The 17,338-nt window shown below is 38.6% G+C and overlaps 3 protein-coding genes across 6 annotated transcripts in view; 2 read left to right on the top strand and 1 right to left on the bottom strand.

Annotated features, from left to right (window-relative positions):
• vps36 (vacuolar protein sorting 36 homolog) overlaps nt 1-2,482 on the bottom strand; it is a 12,654-nt gene extending 10,172 nt beyond the window's left edge. Inside the window, exons 1-2 of one of the 2 annotated variants that reach the window (XM_016481418.1) lie at nt 2,291-2,482; nt 1,969-2,037 (exon numbers count right to left, since the gene is read on the bottom strand). In XM_016481418.1, coding sequence (XP_016336904.1) covers nt 1,969-2,037; nt 2,291-2,386 — 165 coding nt within the window. In that variant the 5' untranslated portion in view covers nt 2,387-2,482. The remainder of the gene's footprint in view (nt 1-1,968; nt 2,038-2,290) is intronic. The other variant, XM_016481417.1, reaches the window with a different exon arrangement.
• The window catches only part of proser1 (proline and serine rich 1), a 14,053-nt gene extending 2,424 nt beyond the window's left edge, over nt 1-11,629 (top strand). The window contains exons 2-13 of one of the 3 annotated variants that reach the window (XM_016481415.1): nt 3,210-3,331; nt 3,454-3,519; nt 3,601-3,669; nt 3,767-3,861; nt 3,956-4,049; nt 4,157-4,267; nt 4,369-4,452; nt 4,600-4,678; nt 4,823-4,915; nt 5,835-7,269; nt 8,095-8,242; nt 10,770-11,627. In XM_016481415.1, the coding sequence (XP_016336901.1) occupies nt 3,287-3,331; nt 3,454-3,519; nt 3,601-3,669; nt 3,767-3,861; nt 3,956-4,049; nt 4,157-4,267; nt 4,369-4,452; nt 4,600-4,678; nt 4,823-4,915; nt 5,835-7,269; nt 8,095-8,242; nt 10,770-10,895 (2,445 nt within the window). In that variant the 5' untranslated portion in view covers nt 3,210-3,286 and the 3' untranslated portion in view covers nt 10,896-11,627. Of the gene's footprint in view, nt 1-2,726; nt 3,332-3,453; nt 3,520-3,600; nt 3,670-3,766; nt 3,862-3,955; nt 4,050-4,156; nt 4,268-4,368; nt 4,453-4,599; nt 4,679-4,822; nt 4,916-5,834; nt 7,270-8,094; nt 8,243-10,769 lie in introns of those variants that run through there. The other 2 variants (XM_016481414.1, XM_016481416.1) reach the window with 2 other exon arrangements.
• A 1,071-nt stretch (nt 11,630-12,700) lies between these two features.
• On the top strand, nt 12,701-17,065 carry stoml3b (stomatin (EPB72)-like 3b). The gene is made up of 7 exons (XM_016481435.1): nt 12,701-12,768; nt 14,233-14,336; nt 14,814-14,886; nt 15,167-15,249; nt 16,266-16,469; nt 16,588-16,722; nt 16,846-17,065. The coding sequence occupies exons 1-7, from the start codon at nt 12,714-12,716 to the stop codon at nt 17,032-17,034; spliced, it is 843 nt and encodes a 280-aa protein (XP_016336921.1). The 5' UTR covers nt 12,701-12,713; the 3' UTR covers nt 17,035-17,065.
• The last annotated feature ends 273 nt before the right edge of the window (nt 17,066-17,338 follow it).

The raw sequence follows: 17,338 nt of genomic DNA, 5'->3' as shown, positions 1-17,338 counted from the left end.
AAAGTATATCAAAACTCAAAATATGTCATTTCCATACCTAAAATACATATTTTACAGTCACTGTTATGCAGATTGATCATAAATCTAGCTAAAAGGCTTCCTACCAGTGGCCCTCCTTCACAAAACTTAACATCTAGCACAGTTTTATCATAAGGGCCGTAGGGGCCGTAGCTGGGGTTTGTGAGGCCCCGGTGCAGGTTGTACCCATGGGCCCTGTTTGAAATAGCACAAATAGCACAAATAAATAAATAGAACAAAGATAGAAATTAAACAATGTTAACCAGTTTGTAGGCCTAGGTGTCCAGGTACAGAAACCCAATTATCAAATGTAAAATATCATTGCATAGTCTTCACTGTATAATTTTAAATATAGATGAATTCTTATTAAAACTACAAAGTAATTCAGTAAAGAGCAGTGAGTGATTTTCTCTATTTTAATTTTTTGGATTAACATTAAGGACACCGACAGCAGCTATATACGTAACATTTGGTAACACTTTATTTTAAGGTGTCTTTGTTACACGTTACATGTACTTACTTTTATAATAACAATTAATTATGCACAATTACATGCAAGTAACCCTAAGCCAAACCCTAGACGGTACACCTTCTTCGATAACGATAGAAAAAATGTTCGATATAGCGCCCAATATAGGCACGTGCTATGAGTGATGCAGACAGCACACACAAACACGAACATGAGGGCTGTGCCTGCCTGTGATGACGAGATTGTGAGTAAAGAATGAATATAAGTCGAATTTAAAATAAACATTTGCATTTGAATGCAAAAATAGTACAATCAAATGTTAGGTGTGTGTCAGGGAGCGTCATCAGTGGAGCACGAGATGCGGTGATGATGCTGTATGTGACGTTGATGCATTTTAATGTTTTGTTAGTCTAGCCCACGAGACGTGCAGTTGCTGCATTATTCATTCAAAATATTAGAGAAATATAGTAGCTCAATGCGTAGAAAATGGTGAATAGGTTAAAACTGAAACCAAGCCATTCACACAGAACGCAAATTCAGCACATTTTTTTAGACGGACAAATATGACTGTTGCACTCGCGTCTCACCATGCAAAGTTAAAAGTTTAAACTTTTAGAAAACACGTCACAAATTTATGGATGTTTATTCCTTTTCACTGCGTCTCATATGTTTTTAAAGGCTGTGTTTGACTGTTAAAACAAAAAATATTTGTTGTTTGTCTCAATAAATTGGGTTAATTTAAAAATACAGTGGTTAAATTAAAAAAAAAATTCTATTGCTCTTTGTTTTAAAAAAGGTTATAAAAAATTTCAATAATTATCTATGCCAAACGATATGAAACATTATATCGTTGATACATTTTTTAGCTATATCGCCCAGCCCTAAAATCAACCCATGGCAACAGTTTAAAAGTAGCCCAATTCCATGGAAAAAAACGCAGACTTCCCTGCATCCAGCACGAGCTGCAGGAGTCAGATTTGACTGATCACGGAATGAGAGGAGAGATGACTGACAGACCATGCTGGAGGATTTGCTGCTCAACAGATCCTGAGCTCATTGCCAAATATCTGATCTTCCTTTACACAGAGTGCGCGTGATTGCAAGTGAAAGTGAACAGCGAGTGCTCATTCAAAAGAGATTTAAATACTCCGCATATTGATAGTGGCTCCCTGATGCGCGAAAATTATATGTAATATTAGAATGTTTGCGGGAGCACTGGACACAAAAAATCATGGGAGCGGGCGATAATGGTCAGAAATTCAGCGGGAACGGTATTAAGAAAACAGTCCCTCGCAGGGCTTTAATAAAAAAACGCACACAATGAATGGCAACAATAGAAAGCCGAATCCCGGACATTTTGGGTGATTTAGAAATCCCGGCCGGACGCATTTTTTTAGGTCCAAAAAGAGGACATGTCCGGGAAAAAGAGGACATATGGTCACCCTATGTAAGAGCAGCAAAAGTTACTGAAGATGACATACATGATTCTTCTGGTCTCTCCAGAGAAGGCGATGGGTGCTGAGAAGAACGACTCCTACATCAAGTTTAGCCTGTCAATATGGAAACAGGATAATATGGAGCATTATTATACACACTATCTATTCAAGTGATGCATAACTCATTATTATATTTTGTATTACCCCATTTCTAATTCTACAATTTCTTTCCAACAGCATTAAATAACGTCATCTAAAATATACATGTGTTTAGCTGTAATGTTTACATCATTGTCAGGTCAGTATTTTCCACATGGTTGTAATTTCATAACTTTCAGTTGAATCCACACTATCTACGAATAAATACCTTGTCTTCCCCATCGTAAAGTCTCACTCCTCTTTGCTGAATTACTAACGTTTCGTTCATCTCAAGTAGCCCATTTGCCCAAACAAACCTGTCCATTTTTAACAAAATAATAAAAAATAAATAACAGAACTAGGGCATATTAAACGTGAAGCTGTTTACTTCCGCCTAGGTGTCCGGGAACGCGCCTGTTTGAAAAATACGAAAATCCATTCAGAACTTCACTCTCCCCGCATTGCTTTTAATGTGTGTTATAGAAAGTCATAGAAATGAACTTAATAGTATCCATTTTATTTAAATGTCCCCCATTTATGAGAATTTGAAACCTACCTAATTTGTTTGTTATCTTTAAAAAGAATTGTCAGTATTTATGACAACTCGAAAACCTTAATATAAGTTAGTATTTGAATAATAAATTATAAATAGTTTAGAAAAATGCCATTTATTTCAAGATATAATGTCAACTTCTCTTGAGGCGTATTTAGAAACAGACTCTTTCATGTCGGGGTCCTGACAAAGGAAGTCGCACACGAACTGCAGTCTTTGGCATCTTTGCTAAACCCCAACAAACAGCGACGATATATCAAAATAAACAAAACTACCGCGTGAACTATGATCTTCAGTCACTTCAGCGAAATTTGTAATTGTGCAAACACGATAAAAGACATGCATATATGTGAAGAATTGTGCATTTGAGGAGTGTGCTGATTTAGCACTGGACTATTGTTATTCCTCATGTCATGATGCCAGCCTGAACTTAAAGAGACCGCTAGCCTTCTGTTGTACCTGCTGAACCTCTCCGAAATGATTCTGGCTTCACTAAAAGGATAGATCATATGCAAAAAATTGGATGAATTCAAACATTGATGCTGTGAATAAACATAACAAGACTACTACATCAGCAGAAGTATCCCATCAGCAGGTGAATGAAGGGTCGTCATTGAGATGCTATAGGAGGAATTGATAATCAATACAGTGATCAGAGCATCGACAGAGAAGATGGACAAGAAATCCTTTGATATCGTCTTGGACGAAATTAGAAAGGTATCATTTATATTTGCTGCATAATACAGGTTGTCTGTTCTGGAAATCAGTTTGGTTGATTATGGTTATTAAATAAGCAACAGAGGATAATATTAATACTGTAATTCTTGTTTGTTCTGAAGTGTGTTTTGACAGATCAGCGAATCAAAGCTATAGAGCAGGTTCATGGGTATTTCTCCAGTGAACAGGTATGCTGATATACTTACAGTAGAGAACTGTAATTCTGCGGTTATCTTGCAACTACTTACCTGTCAAACTTCCTTCCTCAGGTGATTGACATTTTGAAATACTTCTCCTGGGCAGAGCCACAAGTAAAGGCAGTCAAAGCCCTGCAGCATGTAAGAATTCTGTTTCTTATTGATTTTATTCATCTACAGTCTTGTTAGTTGAGTGAAATGACTTAATTTAACTGCATAACATGTTTTTTTCCTCCAGAAAATGGTTGCAATTCCAACAACGAAGGTTGCAAACATCCTTAATTGTTTCACATTCTCAAAGGACAGAATTATTGTACTAGAGCTCATAGCTCTGTAAGTTACGCTCTACAGAAATTATGCACATCAGCAAATATCCAAACAAATTGAATATAATGCGACAAAGCAATATGTAATGTATACTTTACAGAAATATTTCTGATGCCCAAAATTACCGTCCCGTGGAGGATGCGTTCCGTACTCACCTCGCTGAGAGGAAGCGTGCAAGAAGAATCTTAGAGCAGGTCAAACTTACTCGTTCATGTGAATTTACAAACTACATCATGGCCAAGTGTAGGCTATATTGAATGAATGAGGATTTAAATGCAGTACATGTCTGTAATTTGTTTAGGTGTGTAAGGTGGGATGTAAAGCTCCAGTGGCGATGATTTCATCCTGTGGGATGATCCCAGGCAACCCTTACCCCAAAGGCAAACCCAGCCAGGTCACTGGAACATTCCCTGTAAGTTCCTTCACTTAATAAATATATTAAATACCTTGTAAATGCATATTGTTTCGTTTAGTTCTTTAAAATTAATTGTGGCTTTTATTGGAACTTTTAAGGGATTGCCTGCCAAAAAGGATGGAGACGATGCAACCCTGGATGGAAAGGGCATTGCTGCACGCATCCTTGGACCAAGCAAACCGGTATGTTTTAATGGACCGGTGCTACTGCCCAAACATATTTGTTCTTCGAATGTTTCTGATAGTTCATTAGTGGCTAAGAATTCCATCATGTGATCTTGAATAGTGAACAAATTTCTTATTACATCCATTTCTCTCTTTTTCCGCAAGTCACCATCAACGTACAATCCACACAGACCTGTGCCATACCCTATCCCGCCATGTAGGCCACATGCAACCATCGCTCCAAGTAAGACCCTTTTCCTTCAGATTAGAATAAAATGATCAAGAATAAATTGTATGGGTAATAATCTTCCTAATGTACAAGAAACAGTAGACCATGCATATGCCAGGATGCAGAATGTTCTTACCCTCTTCTCCGGATGCTGCCTAGGTGCGTACAACAACGCAGGTCTGGTGTCAGTGGGTGGGGTCATCACTGCCAGTGTGCCACCCCCACCCTACCGAGCCACTCCCAATTTGGCAGGTACAACGTGCAGTTGCTAGCGCTGTGTGCTGCCTTTAACAGCTGTGACTGCAATGCTGTCTGTAGACGCTACCTCACTACAGCATGCTCTAAATCTGCCTGCAGCACCTATAGCATGCAATTTGATCATGCTTAAAACTCTCTCCGGGGTTTCTTTACTTATCTAATATGGTCATTTCCGTATGCCACGACTGATTATAGAGAGCACAAATTCTAAAATGTGTATTATATTGGATTTTCCAGAGTCTATGTGTGAATGTAATGTTCTAAAAAAAGTTGTTACTTTAAGGCACTTGCAATAGAAGTAAACTACACTAATCACTTTCAAGTTTGAGAGCACAAATGTGCAAAAATTTTATTTTTAATTGTTAGACTAATGTTTTAGACTTGACTTAGTAAAATGCCTAAAATCGACATTAGAATTTTTCTTATTGTGAAAGGTTCTTATGTATCTTGGCATAAATGTTTGAAAGTCTCATATTAACACACATAATATTTAAGCCTTGTTGGCATTACCTTAAATAGTTTAAATCATTGTAAGTGTCTCACTGCATCCAAGATGTTTGCTTGTTTTTTTTCACAAACCTAGGGGACAAGTTGAAATTTTCTATTGAACCCAGAAAATTCTATAATATAGGTCTGCAACAATTTTGCCTAATTAATTTTATCACAAGGGGGCGCTATGTCATATATTGTCAGTCCATGTTTAGATCGTGAATGCTTGCTCTGCTGCATTGTGCATCTTAAGGTGCAGCTAGAGGATTGGGAGATTTCCTGAATTCTCTCTCGCTTTCTTTCTAATGCGCCTTTAAAATCCAACATTAATAAACTTAAATGCATGTGATACCTTTGTCTTTCCCATTTCATAGAGCTTTCTTCTTTTTAATATTTCATTGTTCTTCTTGTTTCATATTTTCAGGTTACAGCCGACCTGTCAGTCAACAAAATCCAACCGCCTACATCTCCGGCACACCTGCTATCTCTCCTCATAACTCCACCGCATCTACTCCTGTCACCTCCCAGCCTCACCCTACCACACCAATCACTCCGGTTTTTCCTGGCATGGTCCCATCCCAAAACCCTGGAACCCCCTCCCCTACTCCTGCCCCCTCACCCTCAGTCATCAAAGGGCCTCCTCTCACAGCTGGCTCTCCCCAAGTTGCCTCAAACTCCAGTGGCCACACCACACCAGTTCCTTCTCCGTTCCCTGGCATGCCCCCTTCTGGTCGAAACACCCCTTCCGTTATCAAAAGTCATACCCCATCTGGAACACCCTGTGGAACACCCGGGCCAAGTACAAGCATCCCTCTTTCTCCCTTCCACGGTGTGCCCCGCTCAGAAACACCTTCTGGTGGACTCACATCTACTCCCGGGGCAACTGGTGACCCCTTGACTCCTCATGGAGCTATGGGATTACACTCAATGAAGGGTTACCCTCCTTCCTCAGATTCCCAGTTAGCACTTTCACTCCCTGGCGCTCCCTCTACCCAGTCACATTCGGTTATCCGTAGTTACACACCCTCAGGGATGTCCTCTCTCACTCCTGGACGCTCTACTCCCAACATGCAAGGTGTTGGTGGATTGCCAGTGCCGCCTGCGGCTCCAAGTCCTAAGCCCTTTCCTGGACTGACCTCCCAGGCAGCCATGAGTAGCCCTGCTTTGTTTAGCGAGCAAATTGCCAGCTCCATGGCCCGGCACGGCGGAGGTAGTGGAAGCAACAGTCCTGTTCCTGCCGCTTTCAAAGGTCCCTCCCGCTCGGGCACCCCTTCTCTTAGCTCTCTAGTAATGCCTAACTCTACTGTTCTTGCCCGACCCATGGGCATGGCCCATGGTTCTACCTCGCCACAATCTTCTTTACCCAGCACTGCTGGTGTAGCTGAACTCCACAGTCTTTACTCAGCTCTGGGCTCTCAATCTGGAAGCAGCCCTACTCCTCATTTTCCAGCAATGTCTCCTTTCCCTGGAACCCAGTCCTCCATTTCCGCCCCATCCACTCCTACTCCTCCAGTCTCATCTGTATATTCTGGCCTGGCTCACTCAAGCGCTTCCACACCCTCCCCCTTTGGCCTGGGATTGACCACAGCTCCCTCCGTGTTCCCGGGTCTTCCTCCTGGCCCAAACCCTGCTTTCCCAGGTTTTGGAGGCTCAGGGCCCACTGCAGCAGGTAGTCCAGTGCTGTCCTCCTTAATGGGGCTTTCAGGAGCCGCTTCCTCAGTAGCCACTGTTGCACCTCTCCAGGCAGCAGCAGTCGCAGCAGCTGCCGCAGCAGGAGCTCCCTCCTCTTCTCCTGTGCTTCCTGGATTCGCCTCTGCATTCAGCTCTAACTTCAACCCTGCCCTTGCTGGCCAGGCTGGGTAAATTTTTTCTATTTAATTATGTCGCATGACTTTATGAAGTATTAACAAGTAGCGAAGTTTGATTGTACTATTCTAGGGTTGATTTAGGGCAGGGGTAGCAAACCCTGCTCCTGGAGGACTACATTCCTGCAGACACAACACAAGGGCTTCTCTAAAATATAGGAAGCATAATTATGCTTGATTATTTTTAAGTTGATTATGTGTATATTTAATTTAATATTGAAAAAAGTATCAATAACTATAGTTCAGTCGAATCACTAATGGACTGTTTTATCCACTGCTTGTGTATTATGTATTGTATGCGTATTTAATTACTGTACTGAAAACCTATTGGAATTAAACGAGTATAAAGTAACTTTTGAAGTTTTGTCTTGGGATTCTGCCTTAGAAGGGCTATGTAGGTAGTAGTCAGCAAGGCAGGTCACTAACATTTTCCGGTTTAAATGCTCTGCAAAGTCTAAAGTCTATGTTTTCTGTTCTTCATTTTATCAGAGTGATATGTGCTCCTTGAAAATACTGGAAAAACTGTCATAGTTGTCAAATGTAAACCATAGCCACAAAAAATATTTTATGGTCATATGGTTGATTAACTTGAAGTTTAGATACCAAGTCTGTCAGCAAAATATAACAAGTGAATTATTGCTGTCAAGAAGCGTAATTATAGTGAGCGATAGCTTTTCAGATAGCACGCTTGCTTTGAATTTAGTATTACAGATTATTGTGCAACTAAGTAAACAAGTGCATTCTATTTGTGTTAGTAAGATAATCATTAGAACTGCATTATTAATAGGCCTATGCAATGTTGCTTAATGTGTTACTCAGGCTAAGTGGTAGTCTCCAGGCCCCTGGAGGTACAGCTTTCCCAGGGCTGCTGTCTTTCCCCCCCGGGATGCCCAGCTTCTCCACGACAGCATCTCCTGCTGCCCTCTCTGGTCTTCACAACTCCGGCATGCAATCTGCTCTTTTGCAGGTAGGGCAGTGCAATTAATCGAAATTCAGTTTCGATTTCGGACTCCAACGATTATGAAAATATAATAATCAAGATAAAATGATTATTGCGGCCCATTACGTCCCCTTTCCAGCAGTGCGCTTTCACTCGTCCATAAAAGCCCATTTTCACGTGCAAATCAGTAAAATCATGTAACGTGACTTTTGGAAAATGGGACGTGCTTGAGTTATTAAAGTTGATTAGATTTATTAATGTTTTTAAAAGCGCTCCGAGAACTTGTGCTGTTCCTCAGGAGGCTTGCACTCAGAGACGAAACAGAACAGGGACATCTAAAGTCATCTATTAGCTGAACGTAAGCGCCTAAACCAGGGGTGTCAAACTCCGTTCCTGGAGGGCCGCAGCCCTGCAGAGTTTAGTTCCAACCCTGCTCCAACACACATACCATGTAGTTTTCAAATAAGTCTAAAGAACCTGATTAGCTGGATCAGGTGTGTTTAATTAGGGTTGGAGCTAAACTCTGCAGGGCTTGCGACCCTCTAGGAATTGAGTTTGACACCCCTGGCCTAAACAGTCAAATACACGCAAAAATGTGTCAAAATGTGGCGCTTAGTGATTATTCACGTAAACCCTCGTCGGTTATGTAATAAATGAATGTTAACAGATGAACGTGACTTTTGCAAAATGGGACGTGCTTGATTTATAGAAGTATATTTATTCATGTTTTTAAAAGCGTGAAAGAGAGCTTGCACTGCTCCACAGGAAGATATATACGCTCAGAGATGGAACAGAACACGGCAATGGAAAGTCATCTTTTAGCTCAAGGTGCACGCCTAAATGGTCAAATACACGCAAAAATGTGTCAAAATGTGGCGCTTAGTGATTATTCACGTAAACCCTCGTCGGTTATGTAATAAATGAATGTTAACAGATGAAAATGAAAATACGTGTGTAACAGTAAATTGGATCCGTGCGGCTCTTAAAGTGACAGCGGGCAATATATTCTTGCTGCCGACCGTGGGCTTAATATTACTCAAACAACAAAAGACAAAGACAAATCACTTACTGTTCTTCACAGAAGTTCTTTTGTAGCTTTAATAAGAAACAAAGGAAGTTTAATTATTACAGTGAAGACTGCCGTTTTATTTTACATTTGATTATTCAATTTCTATAGGCTGTTAACTGATTGCTTTAGACTTGGATTAAATGTATTTATTTTTGTTATATGGCCCACTAATAATCGTGTTAAATAATCGTGATTACAGTATTGACCAAAATAATCGTGATTATGATTTTTGTCATAATTGAGCAGCTTTATTTGCCGGTAGGCATGGGCTGATTACCGGTTTCAAGGTATACTGAAAATGTCACGTTTCAAAACCGCTAATATTTTCCGTTATACCGTTTGTGCGGTATGCACTGTTTTTCATGTCTCCACGTTCAAAACTGAGGCGATTTCACTCCAGCGCTTCTCTTTCTCCTTACGGTTGTGATACGTTTTCGATACATTATACAGACAGTCGTGTTACTACAAAACATCAAGATGCAGTTTCCTCCGTCTCCACTATCCAATGACCCACTAATAATCGTATCAAATAACCGTGATTACAAGACTGACCAAAATAATCGTGATTATGATTTTTGTCATAATTGAGCAGCTTTATTTGCCGGTAGGCATGGGCTGATTACCGGTTTCAAGGTATACTGAAAATGTCACGTTTCAAAACCGCTAATATTTTCCGTTATACCGTTTGAAGATTCGATCGGTGAACGCCTCGCATTACCAGATAATCCGCACCAAACATCGGAGCCAATCGAGGGGCTCGACAAGATTTTTGCTCCTTACTTAATTTTAAGCGGTTTCTATAGCGTGATCTTAATGACAAATGTCGAGAGCGCATAATGTTATGCGATCCATGTAATGCGTGAGCAAGAATCTCACCGCAAGAATCCGCAAGCGGATTTCCTTCACTCAGACAAAACTGGACATGTGCTTTTAACTATACACCGCCGTATCTGGTGTTCCAGAAGCACCTCCTGCTGTCAGAGAGTGACTCTGCATCTCATTCAGAGCTTCTGCCGTTTGCTTCGTTCAGTCATGTAGTATAATTTCACAAAGCTAGTCTAAATAAAGATGTCAGTCTTTATTTTTCTTTTTAGGAAACAAATCAAAGAAAAAATAAACAAATTCTACTGTTCCTAATATTCTGTATATTGCTCAAAAACAAAATATATTGTGTTCAGTGGAAAAAAGTTTTTTTTTTTTACCCAGTCATTTAAAAATAACACATTTTAGAGCTGTAACGACAATACCGTGATACCGCGAAACCGTGATATTGTTGCTTAAGGTTATCATACCGTCAAAATCGCATACTGGCCCATGCCTATTTGCAGGTATCTATATATTGATCGGAGGTTGTGGCTCTTTGTTTGATCATTAAAGGGCCACTGGATGTTGTTATTATTATGCCTGCTATTATGATAACGAGCAAAATATTTTAGAAGAATTTGCTACTCTATGCAAATGTTTGTTTTGTGTGTGTGATTGCAGGCTCACTCTGCATCAGCGCTCGACAGTTACCCTCCCCAGCCGAATGGATTCACGAACTACCCTGCAGCCGCTGGCTCGAGCTTCCCTCTGCAGCCAGGCCTGCATCCGCCACTGGGCTGGCAGTAACTCATTGTGAGTTACAGAGGGCAGGCATATCGAAAACTATGCGACCTAGTGTGTGCAGTGTGCATAAACAATGATGAACATTGTGGACTGTGGTGCTCCGCATGGAAAAAGGTGTGTCATAACGCAATTATGGGTAAATTCAAAAACTTATGTGGCAGCTCTACTCTCCAATAATTTCCTGTAGAAGATACTCACGTCTCAAATCAAGACAAGCTTGTGGTTTAGAGCTCTGCAGTAGTAGAACAGACTTTTGAGGGCTGTGCTGGACTGTTTGTTATATGTATTTGAATGAAATTAATACTATTCTTTAGTATTATTTTTTTGGTTTGTAGTAGGGCTTAACTCTGTTTAAGCATCATCATTTTAAAAATGAATACTAAAATGAATTTTAAATATACACCAGTAGAGGAAATGTGAATAGCGTGGGTGTCTAAATTTTACTAAACTGTTTTCCCTGTATCATGAAAGTAGTGAGTTAACTGACATTTTCTTCAAATGTCTGTCAAATACTGTACATGTAAATACCCTGTGAGAATGGGTAAATTAGGTGTTTGCTCTTTGTACTGTAGCTGTTCTGTTTTTTCCCCCTTTATTTTCCTAAGTTACCTTGCAAATTTTAAAGGAGTTGCTTTGCAAATTGACTTGAGTGTTACAAATGTTACAGTTGTGCAATTTTGCTGATATTAAGGTCAGAACCATGAATTTTGCATGTATACAATGTGTAGATCTCAGAGTCTACGATAATCATATTTGTGTTCATTATATATTATAAAATATAATAAAGAATATGTTAGGTTTAGTTTAGTATGTTCTAACAGCATCATGAAATAAAAGTTCTTTTCTTAGATTCTCTTGCTGTTTGTTTTTATTCAGAATTTTTTGGTTAGCAGTGAATATGTCACTTCACCTTTCACCTTTTCAGGACTTTCCAGAATGACCCCAAAACCCACAGCAGTTTTCTAAAATGTCACTACAGACAAACAAAACCAAATTCAAAATGTTTTGCTACCAGAATTCCATTGATGCCAGATTAATTATAAAATATTATGGGAATTAGTAATTTGCAAATTGGTTTTTAGATGGCTGTTAATGTTTTTGTTTGTTTTTTTTAATCGAAAAGTGATATTAATTTACTATACACGTTAAAAGGAAGTTTGTGTTGTATTACTGATTTACCCTTTTTGATTATTAGAGAAAACCTGGCAAAGTCCATATTGAGGTCTTTGCTGGTTAACTTTTTTGGAGAACTGTAATATTACAGATTATTTTTGATGTTGATTTACCCTGCCCATACGTTTGGTCACGAGTGAAATAACCACTTTAATCTTTTTCACATCATGAATCACGAGACTCCTGCAATTACTAGTTTCCACTTGACCCTTTGTTCACTTACTTGACATTATGCAATACTACCTATGAGTTCCTGCATGTAAGCCATGAATGAAATGGATGGTTTATTAGTTTTACTAAGAGTAAAACAAGAACATGTTTTTAAAAACTAGTTGGAAAAAGGCATTCAAATCTGTATAGCGGAAGCACACTGGCTAGCTGAAGAATAAAGCATCTTTGCCTAAAGCAAACACAGCGTATGTGTTTCAGAGAAATCGCAATCATCATAACTGCTTCATTAATAAACATCAGCCTCATATTGCACAATGGACTGTGTCATAAGACCATTAGAGTCTGTAAATGATCTTCTAATTGCATTGTAGATAAGGCCACACCCTTCATAGGAAGTGCTTTTGCAGTACAAATACATTTCTCAGTTACCCACAAAGCCAGTGCCATCTTTAACATCTCGTGTAGCAACAAACCCACATGGAAATGGAGTCTGAGATGGAACGAGGAGCCCAGAGCAAGCAGAATCTAATCAGTAAGATGATCTCACCTTTTTTACTCTAACCCTTTTGTCTTTGAACACTGGACTTTAACGTGTAATTTGCTGAGAGTATAATATAGTAATTGTCTTAACTACAGCTACAACAGGACTTGTGTGTTGAGGTCGATTGAGTTTGCATTGTTCAACTATGATCAGTTAGATTTGTCATTTGCATTAGTGTTTGATTAGCAAAGCAGTCAATTTTCCACACCGGTTCACAATTGTACCTGCATGAGGAAGAAAGAAATATACAGTACATATATGAAGTCAAATAGCTGTTTGTGTTATTTTTAGTATTCCTAGTCAGAAATTGTTCAGATCTTATCTGAACAGACAGGAAAGGTCAACTAAGCTTGAAGTTAATGGTGTTACATGCATACTGTATGTCGCAATATTTAACAGGATAGTAACTGCAAGACTATTTAAAGGAACCTCAAAAAGGCTATACTATACACAATTTTTAATGTATTTAATCCTTTTTTTTTTTTTTTTTACTAAAATCTTGATGCTGAATTCACAGAAAGTTCTGTATTTGTCAAATACTAATTTTAGACTTCAACATTTTGTGGTTTTAGAGTTGGCCCATTATCCTGATTTGAGTAATCACATCAGATTATAAATAACCTGAAGAGTTTATTATAGTTTCCTCTCTTAGGTTAATTGATTGCTCTGTACAACACAATAGTTTAGCACTTTTGACTGCATTATACAATAACCACTACAGTGAAACACCTGCGAACACATAAACACACGTTAATCTTTCTTTTAGAAGAGCATGATTGACAGGCCATAAGCATAAAATATGGCCTTGGTTTGAAATTGTTGGGTGTGTGTGGAAAAATTAGTGTAGCCTTATCTGTCACACTTAGGGGTTGTGGGCCAATGTTCACCACCCACCCACTCATAAAGCACCACCCAGAGCTGATTTATGATGAAGAGGGTCTCCCTGGTGACATATTTACCTGAGAGACTGTTGATCCAGTGAGGGGCCGATATTTAATTTTTGGTGTAAAGTGCTTCTATTCAGGGTTAAGGGTAAAAGATAAGATGTGGTTTACAGTTTGATTGTTAGTAAGGAGTAAGATGAGTCTTACTGATAAGTTCCTAGTTAGAAAGGGAATTTAGTTTCTTAGCAAACCAAACTATCTAAATGAATTGAATCATAATTTTAAGTTTATTGGTCAGTTGTTACACTATGACACTTTTTTTTGTTGGTCATCCAAAAATTAAGTGAAACTAGGATGTGGAAAGAATCTTGAAACTGCATGGTTCAGATTTTCCACAAGACAACTGCCTTAAGTAATATAACTTCCATGTGAAGCATCAAATCACATGCCACATGCATTGAATAAAACATGTAATTAGCACTGAGTTCTTTCACACAGCTCAACATTTTGACCTGTTTAACTTTTAGTCATGTGCTGTTTTTGAGAACGACACCGTTTTCTGTGGTTGCAGGTGAAAATAATGGAGGTCTGGGCTGCTGTGGGTGGATCCTTGTGATTATCTCTGCATTTTTCTCCATCTTGATATTTCCAATCAGCATTTTCATAAGCATTAAGGTGTGAACCGCAATAGGACAAACAAAACAAATAATCCTGTAAAATATTAATTACTATGCTGTCGGGGACCAGTGTTATTTTTGTATAATTTTAGTAGTTTTCATTACTATTTTGAATTCATTTTATTTTTATATTTATTATTTCCATTTATATTTTAAAGTTTATCATAGTTGTCATACAGACGACTGGTTTCTTAACTCTCATATCACACCATTGCCTTTCTTTTCAAATATTAAAATAAAATACATTTATTACAATTTGAACTCAAATCAATATTTGAGTATGGCCACTTATTCATTAATTTGATAACAAAACAATATAACTAAATACTTTAAAGTTGACTTTCTTTTAACTTTAAAGTTTACTTTCCTAGTAAGTCTTGCACTTTAACAACATCAATGCCTGAATGTTTTACACCAGCAGTTGTTGTTCAAATGTTTTATAACCCACTTAATATGTTTGATAACTGTTTTATAGATTGTGAAAGAGTATGAGCGTGCTGTCATATTTAGACTGGGGAGGATAACAGCCCGAAAAGCCAAAGGACCAGGTAATACTTAGATTCAGTAGGTTAAAGCTAAACAGATACTTAGGTAACACCACCTTTTGTCAAAGGCAAATCAATATTTGCATTAGACGTTTCTCGATGCACAGGTACCAATTGTTTACAACAGCTGAGGACATTCACAGAACTTGTTCTTAAAACAATAAATGTGGCCTACTAGCTCAGTTCCTGTACAAGGAGTCAGTTTAGTTCAAATAACGAATCAGTACTGTTTGACACAGATCATATAATAACAAATATAATTAAAAATGTTACTTGTGTCTAGGAATTTTCTTCATCATCCCCTGCACGGACTCGTTTGTTAAAGTGGATCTTCGAACCATCTCATTTGACATCCCTCCCCAGGAGGTAAACTAAAAAATAAATACTCAATAAACCAGAGGTTAATATCGAGTAACTTGCATTTAACACGTGAATAGTTCCAGCAAGCGAGGTCAACGCTGAATCAACTGCTGTTCTCCAAGCAATTTAGCGTTTCGTTCCTGAACAATCAGTGTTCTCGAACGAATAATTTCCGTGAATGATTAAATGACTCGGTCATGAAGACGGTCTTGTTTCCTTCTTGAATGAGTCTGTGTTTTTGAGTGAAATGTTTGAGGCTGAATTCGGAATAACATATTAAATAACCCTCTTACTATTTGTGCCACATAAATATATGGGAGAAATGGTAATGCTAGTAGAAACAGAATGCTAGTAACGTTATAGTATTCTATTTTGAATTCACCCTGAGTGAATGAATCGCGCGTGATGCACTATTCTATGACGTTTAATAGTATAAATGGTGCGAGTAGTGCGTTCACTGAAAATTCCAAAAAGAAAAAGTGCACTTTAAATACCCGGATGATGCACTTAAATAACGGAAAAAATGAAGTGTGGAATGTTGGACACTTCATGCACTCAATTGTCGCAGCTTTAATTAGGTATCGAAGGGGGAGGGGCTATGAGACTCCGATTATGAATGACAAACTAACCTTATATAATTCATACTATACATGGTTGAGTACATAGTGCATAAGTACATAGTGTATGAGTGCATAGTGTATAGTGCGTCATTTGGGACGCAGTTTATGACTCACTCATGAAGACTTCACTTTCGTTCCTGAATGAATCAGTGTTTTGAACGAATCGTTTCAGTAAATGATTCAACGACTCACTCATAAAGTCTCCTTACTGGTGTTTTTAAGCAAATCGTTTTAGTGATTCAACGATTCACTCAAAACACAAGTCATGTTTAGTTTAGTTTGTGAACGTGTCAATGTTTTTGAACGAATAGCATAAAGTACATGACCTTATGTAGGCCTTCTCATCAAGACAGTCACTTGTTTTGTTCCTGAAATATTGATTTTGTTTTTGTTTGCATTTAGATCTTGACCAAAGACTCAGTGACAGTTTCTGTGGATGGTGTTGTGTACTTCCGTGTAAATGACCCTGTTGCCTCAGTGGCAAACGTGTCTAATGCAGATTACTCCACTCGCCTACTGGCCCAGACCACCTTGAGGAACGTCCTGGGCACCAAGAACCTGTCTGAGGTCCTTTCTGACCGAGAAGTCATCTCCCAAAGCATGCAGGTGAGTGTGATAGTGAAAAAGACAGGTACATTTGGCATTCCTGCTTGTGCATCAATGATATAATTGCAGGTCAGATAGTAGCTGAAAATTTGTTCCATAACTCTTCTCCCTGCTGCAGATGACTCTAGATGAGGCCACAGATTCGTGGGGAATCAAGGTGGAGCGGGTGGAGATTAAAGATGTTAAACTGCCACAGCAACTGCAGAGAGCAATGGCAGCCGAGGCGGAGGCGGCCCGTGAGGCCAGAGCGAAGGTGAGTATTACTGCCACACATTATTAATGTATGTCTAAATGTATTTTAATGGTAAAAAATGAACAAAATTTGATGTACAATTTGTGATGCCACACCCTAATATAATGGTTTGTGATAATGTAGGTTATTGCAGCGGAGGGTGAGATGAACGCATCCAGAGCTCTGAAGGAGGCGTCTCTAGTGATCGCAGAGTCTCCATCTGCCCTTCAGCTCAGATACCTCCAAACCCTCAACACCATCGCAGCCGAGAAGAACTCCACCATCATCTTCCCTCTGCCCATGGATGTCATTAGCCACTTCATGAAGAAATGATCGCTGAATATTCACAAAGTGTACAGATGCTCGCAAGACATTCATTTAGAAATTGTACATGATTTTCTTCTTATGTGTCATATTTTACATGTCATTTATCTTTTACGAGAAAGAGTGACAAGGTTTACAAATGATTTATTTATTTAAAAAAAAAAAAAAATACAATATCAGTATCATATTTTAGAACATATATCAGTGTGTAACAACTTTCAAATGGCAATTTTATATTCTTATATACAATGAGTATGCATGAAATTAAATAAACTACAACAAAAAGTAGATTTTACATTTTTAAAACATATAT

The sequence above is a fragment of the Sinocyclocheilus anshuiensis genome, unplaced genomic scaffold, assembly GCF_001515605.1.
Source record: "Sinocyclocheilus anshuiensis isolate Anshui unplaced genomic scaffold, SAMN03320099.WGS_v1.1 scaffold741, whole genome shotgun sequence".
Lineage (NCBI taxonomy): Eukaryota > Metazoa > Chordata > Actinopteri > Cypriniformes > Cyprinidae > Sinocyclocheilus > Sinocyclocheilus anshuiensis.
This window is presented reverse-complemented; position numbering and strand designations above follow the sequence as displayed.

Coding starts and splice junctions, on each gene's coding strand:
- stoml3b (XM_016481435.1), top strand. CDS start 12,714: ATGGAAATGGAGTCTGAGATGGAACGAGGAGCCCAGAGCAAGCAGAAT. Junction 12,769..14,232: donor GAGCAAGCAGAATCTAATCA/GTAAGATGATCT, acceptor CTGTGGTTGCAG/GTGAAAATAATGGAGGTCTG. Junction 16,723..16,845: donor CCCGTGAGGCCAGAGCGAAG/GTGAGTATTACT, acceptor GTGATAATGTAG/GTTATTGCAGCGGAGGGTGA.